The sequence below is a fragment of the Pipra filicauda genome, unplaced genomic scaffold, assembly GCF_003945595.2.
Source record: "Pipra filicauda isolate LSUMZ 115617 unplaced genomic scaffold, ASM394559v2 scaffold114_size2234877_pilon, whole genome shotgun sequence".
NCBI lineage: Eukaryota > Metazoa > Chordata > Aves > Passeriformes > Pipridae > Pipra > Pipra filicauda.
In genome coordinates, this window is record NW_024103596.1 from 712630 (window position 1) to 733646 (window position 21017).

Below are 21017 nucleotides of genomic sequence, written 5' to 3' on the forward strand. Positions count from 1 at the left end.
GTGTTTTGGTGCCTCCCAGTCCATGAATCTGTTTGCCTGACCACAGGCAAGCCAGCAGTTTATACACCTGTTTAAAACACGTTCATTTCTTGGTGGAAAAAAAATCCAGTAGCGGAGAAATCCATCACACAGGAGCTGTATTGGTCTGGAGCAAGCAGTTAGGGAAGGGTGCAGCAAGTTCACTGAGAGAGGAGGATCACAGCACACCTTAAAAGCATCCAGCAGGTACTGATAATAACTGATGTGGAAACAGAGCTCGCAGCATCCCAAAAATGCTCTGAAGGAAACTGGGAGAGGCAGTGGACCAGAAGAGAGTTTAGAAAGGAATGAGACTAAATGGAGCCTCCAGATGAGAACTGAAAATCTAATATGTGAACTTGATTGAAGGAATGTGGCATAAACTAACAAAATTAGTCTCTGTTTAACTTCCTAATGTGTTTTTACCCAGAGATCGTGCAGCAAAGGAGCTGCTGTAAAAATCTACCAGCAAAGACAATAGTCTGAACAGAATAAGCACAGGGGCTTTGGGAAACTTGTTTTGAAAAATGACAAATAGACCAGCATGGTAATAAATAGCATTAAAAAATGACCTTAAGAGAATGCTAAGTGCTTAGAAGTCAGGAAATGCCAGAACTGGTTTGTGAGGGCCATTGTAGTGCAGCCTGTTCCTAAAATAGTGCAGTATCTCGTGCATCTTTCACAGCCTTCAATGCAAATGAATGATATCTTTTTGTTTGCTATTAATACTGTTTTTTTTCAGAGATGGTGGAAGATGTGAAAGGATAAGCAGCACAGGAAATGGGATGGGGGTTTCTATTCCTTTAGCTGCAAGCGGTCTGTGACGTGTCTACGTGAAAAGAAATTGCTGTAGTGCATGTATTGCAGTTGTACTGAGATGTTTTGGGCCTCCCTCCAGCCCCTGGATTCTACATCTCCCTCATCCCTGAGGTTTCTCCCAGCTGTTGAATATATGAGCTTAAGGTGGCCCTACCAGCCTACAGGTTCCAGATATGGAAACAGACACCAGACTGCTGAGCTTTAGGGATAAACAGTTTATCTCCAAACAACGTTGTGGTGACAAATACAGATGAGGAGCACAATTACCTGGCTGGTTACAGCAGTAACTCAGTGGCACAATTGTCCAGGTTAAAACAATTGCAAATCCAGTAAATCACCAATACTGAGCTCAGTTATTATCTGTTATTATCTGACCTTGCAAAGACCTGCAAAACCATGGTCATAACCACAAGGACCTTGGTAGGAAAAGGTTCTTCCCCCAGAGAGTGGTGGGGAACTGAACAGGCTCCCCAGGGCAGTGGTCACATCACCAAGGCTGACAGAGCTCAAGGAACATTTGGATGATCCTCTCAGGCACATGAGGTGACTCTTGGGGATGGGCCTGTGCCAGGGCTAAGAGTTGGACTTGATGATTCTTGTGGGTCCCTTCCAACTCAGGTTATTCTGTGACTGTGTCTTTGGAGGAGGCTCTCTGCAGCCGGGGCCTGTCTGTGCTGCACCGCTGGCCAGCAGGCAGCTGTTGGAAGTTTTGTTTTCCCAAAGTTTTGGATGTAGCCATCTGCCTCTGCCTGACTTGCCCAGCGTGGAAGCAGGCAAGGCTGGGCTCGGCATTGGGAAAGCAGCCTCGAAAGGCAGGACTGCCTTGTTATTTGGATGGGTGGGCTGTGTTGTGACTGGATAGCTGTGGAGTACAGGGTGCTGTACACCATGTGCTCCTCATCACTGCCACACTTTCCTGGGGAGCCTCTGGAATTCTGTGATAAGTCCAGAAACGCCAAACTGTGCCTGAGAATTACTACCATGTGAGCAGAAAATGAAGTTCCTTATCAAGGTGGCGTATTAACAGCGTGGCCCGGTGGCACACTGACAGCTGTTGGCATCGTTTTTCCGCAGGTGCCCACGGAAGGGATGCCGGAGCCGCAGGATCCTTCCCGAGGGCGCTGCCTGCGCCGGACAGTCAGCGTCCCCTCCGAGGGCCAGTTCCCCGAGTACCCGGCAGAGGGGGCCGCCCAACTAGGTAAGGAGAAACCAGACATGGAATTAATTGATAGCTGCGAGTTGTGTCAGAGGGCACGTCAGCCCGGGCAGCACCCCGGCGAAGCAGCCTGGAGAGATGGGTACCACCGCCGGAGGGGGAGGTCCTGCAACCCAGGCTTTGTGTGTAAATACCTCCAGCAAAATCACCTCCAAACAAACACCAGGATGTATCCAAACACCAGTGAGACTGTTATGGGATGCCAGAGAACCATGGCTGTCATTGCACTCAGGAAGCTTCGTAGCTGTGTTTTTAAACTTACCGGGCAGCCCTAGGGTTTGCTGGATGCAGGTCAGTGCAGTGCAGTTTTTGCAGAGGGCTGTAAGTGGTTCCTGCTGGTTTAGAACTGTTAGGTGGTTGTGTTTTACCTCACCTCTGGAATTTCCTTTGCTACATATTTTCACAACAAGCACCGAATAACAGGTTTTTCTCTAACTTACCTCATGCCTGTTCAGGGTGCAGTTCCTAAAAGAACCAACCATCTGCCTGCTGTTGGCTATAATTATCCATGTTGAAATTTAGGGAAAGCAAAAGAAAGGGCAGGTATTAAAAAATCAGAGAAAAAGGCTTCGTTGCAGTGGTTTCCCAGGTGCAGGTTTGGCCCAGTTCCCCCACTTTATTCCACCACACCTGTGGTTGCATAAAGAGCATCATTCCAGCTCTTTCCAGAAAAAAGGAAGAGGCAGCAACCACACACAAGTGAGCTCTTCTTTCTCTTCCCAACCTGTGCAAGAAGCTTTCCTTGGCATTGGCTGGTGAGAACTGGGAGCAGTTTTTCCTTAGTTCAGCTGTGAAAAATGTCATTCCTGGGAGAGAGTAAGCCATGAGGAAAAAAACATGAATCTCTGAACATAAATCAACCTTGATAACTGCTATTAAAGGTGAAGAGCAGGTAAGGTATCTTGCATTTCACAGCCTCAGCTGGGTTTTTTCCCAAGAATTTTATTCTGTGAGTATATTGCACATGAGTAAGTAAAATCTCACTCTTGTAGATAGTTAATTAACACATTGCAACCGTAGTACTTATTTATTTGTACTTGCCAGTAGCACTATGTAACTCTTACTTATTGGAGAAAGGCAGATAGGGTTCTTTTTGTTTTTCCTTTTGATTTCTTCGATTCCTGGGTTGGTAGTCTGAAAAGAAACAGGGCAGGTTGAGGATTTAGGAGGCAAAACTGCAGAATACTTTGGGATTAGCGACATAAATAGAACCCTGACTGGATTTGTTTGTGACATTTCAAATGCACCTCTAAATGCCATATGAACAAATATTCATTCTTGTTTGGAACTAAAATCAGTTTTGAGTATGTTCACACAGTGTTATAAGCAAAGTATTTATTCCAGGTGTGTGGCTAGTGAGATGAATGAAGAATTGTATTGCAACCAGCCTGCTCTAGGCAATGAATATTATTTGCAGCTCCATAGGCTAGAAAGGCCTTTAAAATCTGAGATTTCAATGCCTTCTTCTTCCATACCACGTGCAGAAAACATGTAGAAGAATTTCTAGACTTCACTGAGCATCTCAATAGCTGGAAATGCCAGTGTTCTGTTTTTAAATGGAACCTTGTAACATTCTTGTTCTCGAATGGCCATAGAGAATGGATGACTCTGCTATTTGGTGTCTGCCTTACTATGTATTTTGCTACAGTTTTAAATGCACGTGGCATCTTGTAGTGTGTTATTTGATGTTTGCCTGACAAAAGTATATTAAAAGTACAAGAGTACATGGTCTTCTCCATGTGAGAGCTGCAACTGCAGTGAATACAGATGTCACAAAGTGTGTAGCTAAAGCCAGTGGGCCTGCAGTGGGAGGGGGAACTTGAGCAATGCCCACACTGTGAGGATGGATGAGGGAGAGTGGGAGGGAAGGTTATATATAATCCCTGATTGCAGCACCCCGGGTAGTTCCCTTGTTTTCACCTCTTGGTTAAAAATGTCTCTTGTCACGATTACAGAATTCCTGCTAATGGAGAAAAGTGGGTTGATAGCAAGCAGTGGGAATAGCTTTGTGTCAAGATACTGAGCCAGAGGACACATTAATGGAGGGAGGCATTGAACATCTTTATACAGGGAAAGAAACAGATGGTGGCAGCCAGAACATATCACAAGCAGTACAGATAACAACTGCACTAAAATAGCTTTGGAATGGACACCCAAAGCTGAAAGGCACAGCAGAGGCAGCTACAATATCTAGCAGAGAAATTGCTATGCAGGGCTGATAAGAATATTGAGCTCGTCCTAGGGAAGCGTGTGGATAACATGGCAACTGCAGGTGTTGCATCTTAGGATGATATCTGAAATTACTCCTTGCAGAAGAGCTCCTGAGGAATGGCTGTAGTGCAGAGGTGAAGGCACAGCGATGGCATTTGCTTTTTTCCCTGTGTAAGGTTGCCACGTCTCTCTTGTGATTAATGGATACATTTATTAAATATAAATAGAAGGAGGGGGGGAACCAGGCAGTGGGGCTCTTTTTCATCTGTAGCAATAAACTTGTATGAGAATCTTTTTGTTAATGGAAAAACTGGAACAGCACATGTTCTTCAAGGGCTCTGCATAATCAGCAGCAGAACCCATTCTGCAAATTTCTGTGGCATTCTTTATAGCATTATGCACACATCCTTGCAGCACCATTCCTAGGAAGTGTGTGGGAGAGGAACTGCCCACGTTACAGCTGAGAAGCAGGAGGAAAAGATGTGTAACCCTCCAAAGGTCAGCATTAAGTCAAGTGTGCTTCACCCCAGGGCTGCCGAGCCCGTCCCCGCCGCCTCTCTCCTTTTCCACCCTGGCTGCAGGGTTGGCTCAGCTGCTGGGGGGAGGCAGCTGCTGAACCACCACGGTTCACAGTCCCCTGTACTAAGATAGGCACCAATTTCCACATACTTCAGTACAGTAAGCTGTAATTTGTGATGGTTCAGCAGCTGCCAGAAGAGCAGCTGAGCCATCCCTTCTGTGCAGGCAGAAGCCGCTGTGGTCACCCTCGGATGAGAGCCAGAGGGGCGGACACAGAGATGAAACACAGCATAGAGAGGGACTTGTTTAAACACTGAAAGCTAATAAGATCATTTAAAAACTAACTCCAGAGGCACTCAGCATCTACTGCTGGCTTAGGAGCTTTCCCTCTGCTTGCAGGCATTGGAGAGGCTGTTGCTAATGCTGGAATTCTTAATTCCTGTCTGGAAGGTGCACTGTACACGGAGTTGTGTCAGCAAGCCATCCGTTAAATACATGCCATGAAATTTTCTTGGTGCCTAATCCCTATCATTGTAGTAATACCTCTGTGAGTGAACAGGCACACTCTAAATATGTCATTTACTTGCTAGGATTTCATCTTGGCAGCACTTACTGAGAGGAGCTTCCAAGCTAAAAATGTAGCTGTAATTTCTCCCTAACTCCAGCTTGACAGTCTCTATCCTTCTTTCAAGTGTTATTTTCAATGGGCCAATTCTCTTACGAAGTGTGTTGCAGGCCCTGGAGGCCAGCAAAGAAATGTCACAGGAAGAGGAACTCAAGCTGGTCCATCTCTGTTTGCCTCCATTTCTGCTTCAGATCCTGCTCTTTTTCTGACAGGTGTATTTTTTCCTGTTAGGGAGATTACATCCTTTAAAAGGATCACTGTTTGTAATAACATATTGGAATTAACCATTCATACAGTAAAAGCATGATTCAGATTTCCACCATTCATACTGTTAGACAGGCTAGTAACAGTTATCGCTTCCTTTCCCGAAATAATCCTCTTCTCTCTTACTCTGCTTCCTTCTCACCACCTGCTCACAGTAAATGAGAGCTGTTAAAGAGAATACAGAGAAAAAGTTTGGATTCTGGCAGCTCTGTGGCATTAATAAGAGATTTTTTTTTTTTGCCTGCATGTGTGGAAATATCAGGAGGGATTGAAAGCGAGGAAAGGCTTTGTGTTTGGTCTTTGTTGGGTTTTTTAAATGTTAAACTATTAGAAAAGAGCATTATCAAGGAGAGGGTTTTTGAGATTCTCTGATTTTTAGAAAGGCTGGCGTCGATGCAAATAAATTTTCATTTTGTATTTTGGATACGAAGTCACCCTAGAAGAAAATGAAGACTGTTTCACTTGTTGAAACAAGTTAACCCTGTTTTTCCTCAGTCTGAAGGTGAAGCTCTTGAGATTGCTGAAAGCAGGTCGGGGGTGAAGATGCTCCTTGCAACCTTTAGTTTTGCCCTCCCCTTGAGTCACTGGCATTGAGAATGAAGCACTGATCTGTTCTGATGCCAGGCCCAAACTGCATTGTTACCAGGTGAGCAGTTAGCTGGGCAGAAATCCTGCCTCCCTGTAGTTCTAAAAGTCCAGAGGCTTGGAAATGGAGTGAGCAGATCAGTTCAGCAGCATCTGTTTTCATTGCTGCCTGGTGTGTATCCCTTAGAACAGCTCCTGCAAGTCTCTGCTGAGCCCTCCTCCTGGGGAGGATTGCTCCAAGAAAACACCCAGCCAGTTCTCTTCCTTCAGGTGAAAACTTGGCAGGAGAGAACAGACAGGAGCTACAAAGATTTCTAGGGTGATTTCAGTAACTGCTGGTTTTGAGACAAAGTTGTTTACAACTGAAACAATCAAAGCTGAGCTTTGCTTTCTTTATATTCCAGCTGGAATGACTATTGGTGATGAAAGAATAAATAGATTTACTCTGTGCTTACCACATAATTATGACCCTTGTGCACTAAGTTTTAGGATTAATACCTGGAAAGGGTTACTGCTTTTAGAGGAGGGGAGAGGAAGACAGTCTGTTTTAGAAAAAGAGAGATTGTTTGTGACCTGGTCAGTGGAAGAATCTGCAATGCCCAGATTTTTACAGATTCAGTAAAGATTTACTTAGGCAATATGCAGGAATTTGAAATAATGGGAATCCTATAACTTCTAACAAAACTATGCTGACCAAGAGATCTGTCCTTCACCTTCCACCACTCAACTTTACCTACAAAGGATACCTGTTAGAAAGTAGGGATGAAAAAATGTACTTTACAGCTCCCTGTATCTCAGCTGTAGAGATTTATGACTTGTCTTGATGAAGTAATTTTCCCAACAGCACTGCCTGCTTCTTCACCGTGCTGCCATATGCAAAATATCCATCTCCTGTCAACTGTTATGCATGGCAGGGATACAAAACAGGGCTTTGGGTTTAGCCCTCAAATTGAGGGGTGTGTTTAGCAGTATCTCTGGCAGGAAGATGGATTCAGATGTGCTGACTTGACTTGTTTGCAGCTCCCTGGGTTTGCCCGATCTGGGCTTGCACGAGCGTGTTTGTGTGTGCTCGTGAGAGAGCTGCACATCCTCCCCTGTGCAAGCCTGGGATCTGAAGGACCAGCTGCATTTACTGCCTTGATTGTGTAATTTAGCAACCCCCAGTGAGTGATTGGGGACTTTTTTTTTTTTTCTTTTTGACCTGTGCTTTGTACCAAAAATCTCAATTAAATGTCCCCAGCAGCTGAAAGGTGATACTTTAATGAGGTTGGTACAGAAAGAACCGTCCTGCACCTCCAGGGTATGATATTTGTGGTGTTTCCATGGGCTCCAGGTGGTCCTGGGCATGTGGAGCCCCACGGCTCCGTTCTCTGCTTCCCTTCAGCCTGGACCTGCCAGTGTTGCCAAACCCATATGCGTGGGAGCCTTCAGTGAGCCAGGATCTGAAGCCTTTGGCTCATGTAATGACCCAGAGTTTGCTAAACAACTCCATCCTTTGCCTGCTTCACTTTCTGGTGCCTTGGGTCACAATCTCCTAGTGCTGTCACTTGGGAATAATTAATAGGGAGTGTGGCTATGCCACGATCAATTGAAATTCCAAAACTTTAAGTCTTCAGATGACATTGTTTACCCATCATGTTCCATCCCAAAATGCAAATACATGCAAGCCATGAGCTGCCTTTTAAAAAGCCTCCTGTGAAATCCAGCTGCTCTTGGGCTACTGTGTGAAAAGTGTCCTGCTATCTTCTGCATCCACAAAAGAGGTTAGGAAACTTTGGGAAAAGCCCTGAAGTAATGTGAAATTTGGACAATGTACAGTGCAATTCGCCTGCCTTGGAAGCATGAAGAGTTTAGACAACTCTGCTTGAAATTAAAACTGACTCCAGGGAGGCTGGATGTAACAAACAGGATGCCTGGATCTCAGTGACATTCCCCTGGGCAATGGGAGTTATTTGTATACAGAAAATTGCCAAGCTGCTATCTTTCTTCTTCTATAACACAAGCGAAGCCAAAGAATGTTGGTTTGTTCTGAGGGCTGCTGAAATTTTATTCCCTTGCACACAGATCATCTGTGCTGAAAGCCAACTTTCATCATGGAGCAAATTTTATCTGTTTAGGTCTTAAACCTTTTTAGGGCAGAGATTTAACATGGGTATGAACACATAATCTTATCTTTCTAATATCGACACGTAATCCATTAGGGCCTTTTCTTTTTTTCCCCTTGGAAATGTATGTTACATCCCTGCCCACTACTTCCAGAGCACACAAAAAAAATCACTTTAGAGATATTAAAATTTTGTGATGTGAGCATCAAGAACACTTTGTAAGGAGAGCATGTTGTGCAATGTAGTAATTGCTAAGACCTGGTGGCTCTTGGGCCATTTGGGGCAGATTTGTTGCCTGTGTTCTAACCAAACCTCAGTTTATTTTGAAGGAAGCTATAATTTTCCTTCTTTTTCTCAAGAACAGCAGTAAAAAAGTTATTCATTAAATTCTTTAGAGAGATCTACCTTAAATCATGCATGAACTCACTGTGGATTGTTCAGTTTTGTAGCTTCTCTTTTATAGTTGTTTGATCTTGTGGCAAAAAGTAATTACACTTCAGCCAACCATGTATACCTGCCTTTTTTCCTTTAGTAACAACTGGCTTACCACTTAATGGAAAATTAGCCTTCCTTCCTGCAGCCTGAATTTCCTTATCTTGTCTAGAGTTAATTTGAACTGTTGAACTAAATTTAAAAGTCCTGATGTAATTAAATCTGGTTCAGGCTTCGGTATGAGTTGCTGATCAGTTTATTGCTTTAGTATAAATTGATACTCGACAATGCAAATATTTATGAGATTGGGTTAGGTGCCTCTAGTTTGAAGTTAGTATGAAATTAAATACAGAAAGTTTTCTCTGCTGTGCAGGGATGTGCACACTCCTGTCTCCCAGCTTTCCCAGCCCCCTCGCTGCTGGTTCTGTTCCTTGCCAGGTGGATCGATTTGACTCCACGCAGCGGAATCGTGTTCACAGACATGTGGCGTTGGGGGGTTGGCTTTGAATCTGACCTGGTGGATGTTCCAAATTACCCCTGGTAGCAGCCCCGAGTTAGAGGAGCTTGGGTGTGCTGTGAAGCTGCTCTCTGTGTTAGCTTTGATCTAATGCACTCACAGGAGGAGAGGAGCCACCCCACAGGCACGTACTGGGTGCTTTACTGACCTGCCACCCTTTTGTCACGGATCCCTGTTTTGTAGCACGAGGGGAGGAGAGAGTTAGACCCGTGAGTTTTATCTGCAGAACGGACAAAAACGTTTCAGCAGCACAGCAGAGAGATAATTTACTTAAAGGAAAAATACTGAAGCCACAGAGGAAAACTGGGCTGTTGAACTCTGCTGCAGTTCATCAGGAACTCTCCTACCAGGCACCTCTGTGTCGCAGGCAAATCCCTGATTCCCAAAAGCAGCCTTGGAGAAGGAGAGGACTGTATGTTCTAGCAGTGATTAGTGTCCATTGAGATACAACTGGTGTCCAGTAAAGCGCTTCTGGCTACAGGCTGATAATTCTTGAGGCATGTTTGAGGCCACTTTATCTTGTGTGTCAGCCAGGGAAGAACTGAAGGGTTTTCCTGCTTTATTTATTCTTCCTGGATGGAACTACAAACATTTCCTGGACCTTTCAGTGAGTTGGATGCAGTTTAGGTGAGAGTCTGACCATTAAAAACTCCAGTTATCTCACTTGATCCTCCTCACTGATGGTTTTCCTCTGTTCTGTGGCAGGAACAGGCTAAAACGGTAGCAGGAAAGCCTTGATATTTGAACCAAAGTCAAATAATATTATCAAGGGGGTTTAATAATTTTTATTCAATGTAATAGTCTTTTGGAAACAACTTTTATTCCTAGACTTTGAAAATTACATTTCAAATTTCCTAATCTGGGTAGATTAGGATACTGGGTAGATTAGATTAAGAATACTTCCAAATACTTGTATAATCTACCTTTTTTTTCCTCCCTGATTTAATTCCCAAATTCACTGTCTCTTCCTAAGTCTTCAGCAGGTGTATTTGTTTGAGACTGACAGATCCTTCAGCATTTCAGAAATCTTTTTTCTTTTTTTTTTTTTGAGGTACATACAGCAAGTTGTAAGATTGACAAAAATAGATACTAGGACTGAACCTTCCCACATCACCAAAAATGCCTTCTTTGTGAGAAATAGGCAGATGATGGCCTTATTTCAGAGCTGGATCCAAAGTTTGAACCCTTCTGTTTGAACCTGATTTTAAAACAGAGGATTCCTAAGTGACGTGAAAGGAAAAAGGAAAACATGGAAACAAAACCTGACAAATGAAAAAAAAAAGTTTTTAAAAAAAAAAAAAAGAAAACACAACAGGATTTTCCCACAAAAGCATTAGAACCCCTGAAGAGATATACAGGTTAACTTTAATGTCCCAGTCCTTAGTTTTTCCATCTTTTCCCTCCTGCCCTGTGGTACCCACGGATTGTCTGATGTTGCTCCACCCTCCAGAGAGATGCTTTTCTGTGGTGCTGCGTGGATGTAGCTGGTGCAGAGCTCTGGGCTGAAGAGTGCTCTGTAATTACCATGGCATTCATGGGGTTTTGTGGTGCAGGGGCGGTGAGAGAGAGGAGATGCAGTAGCTTAGGAGATGCAGTAGCTTATCAGCTGTTGCTGCTCTCCTACAGAATCTGGCTCCACTGTGATCCTAAGACCCTTTTTCCTGCTGTTTCCAGGCATTTCCAAGCAGCAGGTCAAACCAATTTGTCCTTTAGTCTGTTTATTTAGTTACACTGGTATGTTGTTTTTTTTTTTCCCCCATTCTTTTCCAGTGCTGCTCTTGGTGCAGGATCCCGGGGTGTAGTTTAATGATTGGCTTTAGAGGGCGAGGGAGCAATTGCAATTCTCTGTTATTTATTTTGCCCTTAGTATTGTTGAAGCACACATCCAACAAGTTTCTTTCCCGAGGGCTACGCTGTGCTTTTCCCGCAGATTTTTCACGTGAGCCTTGGCAAGAGGTAGGGAGGCCAAAGCTACTGTTTCTTCCAGGGGAAACAGCGAGGGTGTGGGAAATTGCTGGCCTGAGAGAATGTGCAGAACCTCATCTTAAGTAACCCCGTGACAAACGAGGTAGTGCAAAGAAGGACTGAATCAGAGGAGAACGTTGCAGTGCAGTCAGCTGGCAAAATCCGAGAAAATTAGGAAAAAAAATTAGGGAAAGTTAGGAAAAAAAATACAGGAAATTAGAAAAACAAATCACTCGCTCTCAAGAACAGCAGAAAGTAGGAGAGTATGTGCAGCCCCTTAGCTCTTGGTGAGCAATTTTAGCCTGTTTAGCAACAGGCTGAACAACTTTGCATTCCTCCTGTGTGTGTGTCTGCTTTGGTCCCCCCCCCCGGCCCAACTGGCAGGTGGGATCTGCTGGGAATCAAACCATGAACTTTTAAACTGATCCAACTTGACACATTCTTCTGTCTGGGGTATTATAATGTAAAGGACAGTATGATGGCAGCAGTAACCAAACTCTTTGTAGGGTTTGGCTTCTGTGCCTTAAAGAGCTATAAATAAATAAAAATGCTATGCCTGGAAGTTCAGCTCTCAGCACTTCTAAATAAAACATAAAAAAAAAAAATAATAAAAAAAACAGAGCTCAGGAAAAGGCATCTGGTATCAGGCTTCACCATTTCACTTTCAAAGCCACAGATCTTTGAATTTAAAGCCAAAAAAAAGAAAAAAAAAGGCAGTGCAAAAAAACAAAGGGGGGGGGGAAGTTCCTTGTTTGTTTAAGTGACTCTTGGGGCTTTTTTGGTGCTGTGCATTTCCTAAGCTGTGGAAGCATTTGAAGTGGGGAAACATCTTCAAACGAAGTGCAGCTTTTCAAACACATTTCAGATGTAGTTCCTCGTCCAGCTGACGAGATGTTTTCATCTTGACTGGCTTCTCTCAGCCCGGGCAGTGTATGCAGTGATATCACCCTCTTAAGTTTCCCTGGAGCTGATTTTAGACTCGGGACTCAGCTGCTTGAAATCCCGGAGTTTTCTCCGCATCGGGCGGGTTTTCACCGACCAGGAGCGTCTCCTCCCGCCCCACCTGAGCGCTGGCGCTGTCTCCCTGCTCCCCACGCTCCCTTGGGACGGGGAAAATGGAGCGTCTGCCCATCCCGGGCAGAGCACGCCGCTGGTTTTGGGGAGCGCAGCGATCATCCCGTGCGCTGGGGGGGAAGGCGAGCGAGCGGAGGGCGGCTCTCGTCCAAGGCGAGCCAAGGAGCTGAATAGAGAGGCTGGCGCTGGACGGCTCCGGCTCTGGCTTTGCCGCATTCCAGCCCGGCTGAGGCGGGGAAACAGCGCGGGGCAGGAGCGTGCAGAGGCTCCGCTGGCTTTCTGCTCGGCATCCTGGCAGGACCATGGTGGAGGTAGCAGGATTCCCACAGGATGCAGCGCACAGGTGAGACAGATCCCTCCTGACACCGTTTCCAGCGAGGCAGGTTTGGGTGGGAGGCACAGAGGTGTTTTGCTGGGGATTTAAAGTGACTGAACTCAAAGAAACTAGAAACTGGAAGGGGTTTTATCCATGGTCCATGTATATAGCAACTCTCTCCTTTGTTATTTCAGCTTTATTATGCAAGTTCTTACAGTTGTTTGCATGGCTTCAATGGGATGACTGGAAAAGTGGATTATTGGTACTTTTTTGCTCAGAGGTGCAGAAATGTTACTATTCAAACATCATGTAGATGCTAAGAGGAGAAACAAGTTTTTGTAACAGCTTTCAGAGTTAAAACTCTGTTTTACTGCCACTTAAATCATGAGGCTGCTTTTTTTCCCTCTCATTATAAGCCTTTACTTACCTCACACGAGTCAGTACATTTTTAAATGGCACTGGATTTCTGGATAAGGCCAGACAGCAGCATTCCAGGGCACACTGTGGGGATATTTGTTGGTGTTTACTTGTGGCTGGCATTGCGTGATGTTTCCAGCAGAGGATATTGCCAACCTGGCTTCCTGTCCTGCAGCAAGGGATGGTAAATCAAAGCAGTTCAGGGAATCCTACAGGTTGCTCATAAAAACAGGAGGATTTGTTTTCCTATATTAGCAATGCTACTTGCTTTTCTGGCAGGTTTTTTTTTCCCCAAAAATGCATTAAGTGATAGCAAGCTGAAAAGCATTTCAATTTCCTGCCTTTTGATAGAGTTAAACATTTTTCAGTAGGTACCAAAGCAATAAATGTTGTCTAAGGAAACCAGGAGTGGAATCTCCTGAGTCAAATATTTTCTACCTTGGAAACCTCCTTTAATAGGTGCTGATTACGACGCCCTCCTCAGTCATTTTCTTCTTCATCTGTAGACAGGGTGAATGCTAATTTACTAACTTGGAGAGACTTTTTTGTTTGCCTGAACCAGTGGGCTTGTTCTGCAGCTGCCTTTGAATTACATGATCAGAAAATGAAAACCTTCTGCCTTAGCTTTTTTTTTTTTTTTGGGGGGGGGGGTGGGCAAACACGTGTTTCTTTGAAAAACAAGCAAACTTTTGGCAAACTGCTCAGAAAAGCTCAAGGCACCACAAGGCATATCACTTCCAAGTTTCATTTAGGTGATTTTGGGGTGGTTACCAGGAGGTTCCCTTCAGAATTTCCTGTTTCTTTTTGGGGCTCTTTCATACGATTAACATGTTAATAGGGTAGTGAATTAAGAGTACAATACTGGGCAGTTGTGGAAGGCAGACGTGAGCAGCAACTTACATTCCAGAAAATTCTTCATGTTGTGCCCAGCTTTATCTGATACTCTGTGGGTGCTCTCCCTCTCTCTGAAATCCCTTGGGAGGGGAAAATGGTGTAATTGCAATGAATACTTGAGGTGACTTGTGTCAGAAAGATCTGTCATGGCTCTTTAAAGCTCATGGGAACAAATCAGCCTGAGTTGTGTGAAAGCAGGAGGCAGAGGCATTCTGGTATATTGAGCCTTGACCTGCCCCTTTGCCATTTTCTGATATCTGGGAATAAGTGTAATATTGGAAGCCAGAGAATTCTGGGATGCAGCAAGTTACAGGGTATGGGTGGCATTTGTCAATGGCTTGTTGGCACCAAGAGAACGATTCATTTTCCAGCCTGTAGAGGTATGTGCTTGTCCAAGCTTTAATTCTCCACAAAAGGAATACTTCCTTTTATCGAGGTTTCTTGGCTAATTGGCATCAGACAGCACAAATGTTTTTTAAGGGGAGCTAATAATGGTGGGATTTGAAACTGGGCCAATGGCAGAAGGGAGACCTAATGATCCCCTTCCATTTAATTTTCTACATAAATGGGTGACTGCTTCTGGTAAGGGAGAGGGAAATCTGCACAGGAAGTCAAGAAGCAAATGATGCAGCCCCAAACAGTGCTTATGATTTCAGCAGTATCATCTCCACATATGAAACTGCCTACAGACTTGGAGTATATATGTTATGGCTTTAATGGGAAATGGTGCTGAAATTCTCATGGTAACTGCAAAAATTGGGTCGCAGAGTAAATGGCTGGTTCTCTGAGCAGATGGTGGCAGCTACAAATGGCTGGGGTGAGTCTGTGTAGAACCACAGAATCATTAAGGTTGGAAAAGACCTTGAAGATCATCAAGTTCAACCATTAACCCAGCACCTCTGAGGCCACCACTGAACCACGGCCCCAAACACCACAGGGATGGTGACTCTGCCACTTCCCTGGGCAGCCCGTCCCAGTGCCTGACACCCTCTCAGTGAAGAGATTTTTACTGATATCCATTCTCCCACAGCTGAGCAGTGCTGCCCCTTAGGCAGTGGGTCTGCTGTGGTGACACACAGCATGGCATTTTTCTTTCTCTGCACCTGCAGCGTGCTCAGCAGGGACTTTAGGAGGGCAGTGTTGGGACACGGACTCCTGCCAGAGAAGTGAAACAGCTCCACCAACACATTTGCTCAGAATGAAGTTTCTGGGCAACCTTCAAAAGTGTCACCAGCCACAAGCGTGGAAAAATGCAAATCTGGCTTAGAAAAGAGGAGATTGGAAATATTTTTTCTATCTATTTATTAATTTTCCTGCTTGTTTTGGTCCTTTCTGGAGTAGGCTTCAGTCACATTTCCAACCTCAGTTGCACTCAAACTGTGATAGCCAGTTCCCTTTTCTAGAATAGAGGCTGTAATTGTCTCCACATTTGTTTGATTCCAGGAATAATGGCTACAGAAAAAATGCCAACTGTACAAAATACAGCATAATTTTAATGCCACTTTTTACATCATTCACACTCTTAAAGCCCTGGCCTGGGATGTCCTAAGGTCACTCTGAAATGTTGGCTATATTCTCCAGGGGCATTCTCACCAGAGTGTCCAGGAAGAAGCTTTAAGATATTGCATCAGTCAGAAATTAAGCCCATGTCCACAAGATGGAGGACTTGGTATGTCCTTGTAAAAATTCCCTAAACTACGTAGTCTCTTCCCTTGCTGTGTTTCCTTGTTACATCACTAAATTTGGTCCCTAATTTGGGAACAGATTAAAAAAACCCTCCATGTGCTGCACTTTCTCTGTTGTTTGGCAAGGCCTTGGGCTTTGGCAAGTTGCCTTATTTTGGTGCTTATGTAGAGATTAACACAGTCTTCCTATAAACACAGGTGGAACTGAGTAGTAAGAGGGAGGGAGACCACCTGATTCACGGGCAGGGGTAGGGAATCACTGCTGGTCACAACCACTCCGAATGCTCCTGCTCTTCTGCTGCGTACCTGGTAAGTGCAAGCCACGTGCTTTTGGGCTGCTGGACACCAAGAGCCTTTTGCTGGTGGTTTTCTGTCTCGTTATCTGGTGTTACAAGTGCAGGCAACTGTCTTTTTGGTCTGTGCCAGTCAAGCAGAGTTCAACTCCCACCTGGTGGTGTTGGCAAAGCTGCGGTTTCTTGGCGTAAAGAGGGAGCGCGCAGTGACCTCAGGGTGGAGTAAAGCTCCCTGTTGGCACAGCAGCTTCAGCCCTGCTCTGCAGGAATCGCTGGTATTTAGGTTGTGCTGAAAACGAGCAAGCTGAACTCGTTGTGGGAGTGCTACGTCAGGCTGTTACCTTGTGCTAAACCTTGCAGGAAGAGGGTAAATAGTGCTTAAGTTGAGGGGATGTTGTGGCAGTTGCTGTGTGATCTCAGCAGAAGCTTAAGGAGAGTCATGGTCAGTAGACTATTGTATATTGATCATGTTGAATCACATCCCAGAACACTTGGAGGCCACCTGTGTGGGTCTTAGGCGTTTTGATGGCACCAGAATATTGCAGACTGAAAGATAAGACATTTAGTTCTCTCTTATGTTCAGTTCTCTCTCGTGTTTTCCTCAAAATCATAGCTCTCTGTTATATCTGTGATCATGTCTAGTCAGAGAAGGCAAAAACACCCCAAACCAACCACCTCCCAAACCCCAGCCCTCACAGAGTTGTTCTTTCATTTGTTTGCTTGTTGGAGGTGTCATCCAAATGACCCTAAATAAGAAAAATCACTCCTGGCTGTTTCCCTGCTCTGGTTGAGCCTCTCTGCCCAAGGAAAAACAGCAAGTCAGGACGTAATACTAGAGAGCAACAGGAACGATGGAAGCACGCCAACAAAACTGCCTTCATCAGTTATTTTCACAAAATACAGCACTTCTGAAGACAGGAGTTGTGCAAACTATGTGGCCTGCAAGGTGAGCAAGAAAAATTCTTGGGGAAAAAAGTCATCGTGTGAATACCAGCATCGGGAATTAAGTACCCTTTACACACTGCTCATTAAATATATAGCTGGGTGTATTCATACTTCAGTACAAGATGTCTGTTGACATGAGGCATATGGTTCACAGTCTGGAAAGGCACTCCAGAGTGGATGGCTCTGTAAATAACGTCTTGGCCCTAATTTGGAATTAAATTAGCTTAATGTTTTTGGAGTGGTCATTAATAGGTACTTACAAACCTACCATCCTGCTAGCAGTGTAACTTAGCCGAGTCCCTTGGCTATTCTGAGAATACCTGAAGTTGGATTGAGTACAAAAATGTAATTAAATTGGTGTGGAAATGGAAAAAAAAATGAGTGATTCATCAGTGAAGTTCTGTAAATCTGTCAGTTCTGCCCAGCAGAAATACCTGTATTATTGTACACCAGAGAACTTCAAGGTTTGATGTTTTTCTCACCTTCATTTTGAGCCTTTCTGTCCTTATTTATCTTTCCAGGCTGTCAGCAGGCGTAGCTTTTGCTGCCCCTGGATTCCTCTCTGCTCCAGAAATTGTTATTTAGGAAATTCTTTGCTCTGCCCCGCTCTTGGGTAACCAGTGAGTTAAGGTCTGTGATCTCAGCTGGGCTGGGAAGGCTGGTGGGGTTCACTCTGGAAGTGAGGGGGACCATTGCCCTGGTGAGTGACAATATCCCACCAGTGCTGTGGCGTGTTGAGGGTGTCACCTGCAGCTGGGGGAGAGCTGTAGAGGGTGACTGCTGGAGATCAGTGGCTGTGCTACAATCACTTCATTAAGCAATCTGAAAGGCTAAAACACTAGACTATGATGTGTGTGTGCGGGCTGGTACTTCATCAGCACCGTTTCACTTTCCACAACAAGATGCGCTGGCTCGAAGAGACACTTGAGTGTCCATCCATTTTTGGTTTTCCTGATTTAAAAAGGGCTTCCTGTGTACTTTGCCGTGCTCCACCGGGGCTGTCCAACATCCTCTCCTGTCTGACAAAAAACCTGCCGTTGATTTGCGTTGCAGCAGAACGACTCAGCGCGCTCGCAGCGCTGTGCCACAGCTCTGCGCGCTGGCTTTGCTCGGGTGGCTTAAGCCAAAAAAGTTATCCACGTCCCAAAATAATTGTGAATCCTTCCATTGTGATTCCTGACACAGAATGAGTTACTCGGCCTTGTCCATCGGGATGCTCCTGAACTAGATCACGGCGTGGCTGGAAGGCTGTTACGTGGCAGTGCTGCTTCTCAGAGCAAAATTACTTTCATTATGGATAGGCACTTAAAATGATTTGATGCAGGAAACAGAGCCCTTTGGATATAGATTTGACATGTTTAGGTATCTGGGAAACTTATTTTCGAGCCAGCTGCTTGTTCTGTGCTGTGGCTTCGAAAATAGGATTGGGAAGTTAGTACTGCTTTGCATTTTTCTGTGGCAAAATGCCTCAAATAACTATTCTTATTTCCTAAGGGGCAGGTATAAAGGTGAGTAGTTTTGCCTGACACATGACATTGATCCAGGAGCTGGAGAAACAAATGTTTATTGTTTCTTGTTCACTCCTAAATTATCTGTAAAACATTTTGATAAGAATGACTTGGGTGTACAATATCTAATCTACATTGCTGTGAAGACATCATCTACTGACTATAGCAATATCCATCAATCAGTCTGTCAGAGCCTGTCCCTAGTGCAAGGAAGACCCATTTTTCCTCCTCTTGTAAGTGCCTCATGCAGAGAACATTAATACATTATGATTTATACCACCATGACTTTTTGCTTACAAAGCATCTGCATCACAAGGCATCTGTGCTCTATTATTTGCATATATCTGAATTATCACTTACTAAAATTCCTGTAGAAAAATCCGAGCATTCGTATGCTTCTGGGTAGTTTCACTGATCAAGAATGCTAATTTTTAAATTCACAGGATGGCAAAGCTGCTTAACTTCACAGGTTTCAGACACGTAACTGCAGGAGAGGGACATTTGTGACAACTGCAGGAGCTCAGTCACTGAGGGTAATGCAGGGAATTACTGGGAAGGGATGCACACAAGTTTTAAATGATTCGTTTTATATAAGAGGTTCCAAAGCAGAAGGGCTTGGTTTAATTTCCAGCCTTGTGGACTCATCTGCTTTTGGAGCTCAGGGGTGAGGGAGATGAACCCAAACACTTTGAAGAAGTTTTCTAGCATTCTCACCTGCTGTTCTGTACAGCAAAATTAGCTACTGGTGCTTATTTTGGAAAGCAGTCTCTCAAGGCAGACATTAGCTGCTTCTTGCTCCTGCTTTTTTGGTTGTTTTTTTTTTAATTACTGCTTTGCTGATCTCTCCCACCCCTCTATATTTTCCATAATTCCACTTGATAGAGCAATTTGTGTCTGGATTTGCATTGGTTCAACAAACTCCTGCAACTCAAGTGTAGGTAGGTCTCACAGCATGAAAATAAGTTAGTCATGTTTTGAATATTCCTCTCATGCTAATTTGCATGTTATCTCACAATCTGGCTGTCCTGGAAAATTTGGACAAGACTTTTGGATAGGTTTTGGTAAGCTCTAGAGCACAAGACCTCCTTTATGACAAATTTAAGAAGCTATTCACAGTGTTTCTTTGGCTGTGAGCCAGCACCACATCCCTCCTGCAGCTGTGGAGCAACTTCAGTCTCCGGTTTTCTTGCAAAGCAAGAGGTTTAAAAATCAAAATCTGTGCTCCAGAGGAGTTTGAAGATATATTTGAAAGCACTGTTTGAAACTAAGTGTTCAAAGGATGTAAACAGAGAGGACATTTCTGATACCAGAGTTTGATAGTGGACTATCAAAGCACACAAGCGTCAGCCAGAGCCCAGTGGTTGGGAGATGAGGCTTGATAAACTCAGTCTTGGAACTAAGGAGCAATTTGCCAAGCAGGAGTGAAGTTAACCACTGGAACAGCTTACCAAGGGATCAGACAGGCTCTTCATGTCTTTCGGTGGCTGGTTACAATTGGATGTCCCTTTCTCTGGAAGACAGGTCTTTGTTCAACTAGGAATAATGCAATGAGTGGAGGAAGTCACTGGGTGATGTTCTGAAGGTGTTTCAAGTCAGGTTAGACGGATTTGGTGTTTCTGAATGTCAGTGGCTCTTCTACATCTGTCTATCACTTTAAAACTCCGGGATTTTTAGTGGGAGTGCGTTCATGACTTAATTTCTTACAAGGACTTCGTAATTCCTGCTTTTGTTCTGATGTGTATCTCCACCTTCTGACAGTCCATTGCAGACAGGCTTCCTGCGTGGTATTGTGAGCTGTTAAACCACACAAAATGAAGATTAATAAGAGGAGAGTATTTATGCAGGTTTTTCCCCCTCTGTGGGTTGCCCCAGGAAGGTTAATGCACAGGAGTGTTCTGCTTGTCAAAAACTTCAGTGTCCTTTCAGTTCCTAGTCACATCCTCCTGACTGAAGTCTTTGCCAGTTCTACCTCCATATTTTTACAAACTTTTTAATGCTCCCATATTTTAAAATACTCCAATAAGCCAGTGTCATATTTCCTATTTAATATACTTCCCCTGTTATCGTGAACATTATAGAACATTGAAAGAAATTAATAAATTAAATTATGATACAAGATGAGGCAGCTAAGGAGGCAAAACAGGATTTGCACATGATTTATACTCCTAGAAAGGATGCAAAATTGGTAAACATTTATGGGAAATCAATACTCTTAGCTGTGTTTTCCCTAGAACCTTTTATTTATGGAGTTGATAGTTAATATTGCAATTTAAACCAGTTTTTAATGGGAAGTCAGTCAGGTGGTTGTGGGCGCAGTATTTGTTAAGGGAACTAAAAGTAAGAAGTTGAAAGTTTTCATTTTGTATTGAACAACCAGATAGACAAAAATAACATTCTAATCCTTTCTCTAAAAGTGCTTTTATTCCATTCTTATTGCAAGTAGATTTACATCATCAGTTTGCTCAGTCTCAACACAAAGAAAAGGTTCTACCTGTAAAAGTTGGACCAAACGTGATCCTCCCACACACAGAGGGAAATTTGTTGGAACAGCTCATTTTTGGGGGAAAAAAAAAAATCAGCTGTTTTTGCATAGGTGGGAAATAGATCCC

At 44.0% G+C, this 21017-nt stretch overlaps 1 protein-coding gene across 2 annotated transcripts in view; it reads left to right on the forward strand.

Moving 5' to 3' along the window:
• The window catches only part of RASAL2 (RAS protein activator like 2), a 163989-nt gene that overhangs the window by 87440 nt on the left and 55532 nt on the right, over positions 1-21017 (forward strand). Inside the window, exon 3 of one of the 2 annotated variants that reach the window (XM_039384023.1) lies at positions 1912-2035. In XM_039384023.1, the coding sequence (XP_039239957.1) occupies positions 1912-2035 (124 nt within the window). Of the gene's footprint in view, positions 1-1911; positions 2036-12402; positions 12694-21017 lie in introns of those variants that run through there. The other variant, XM_039384025.1, reaches the window with a different exon arrangement.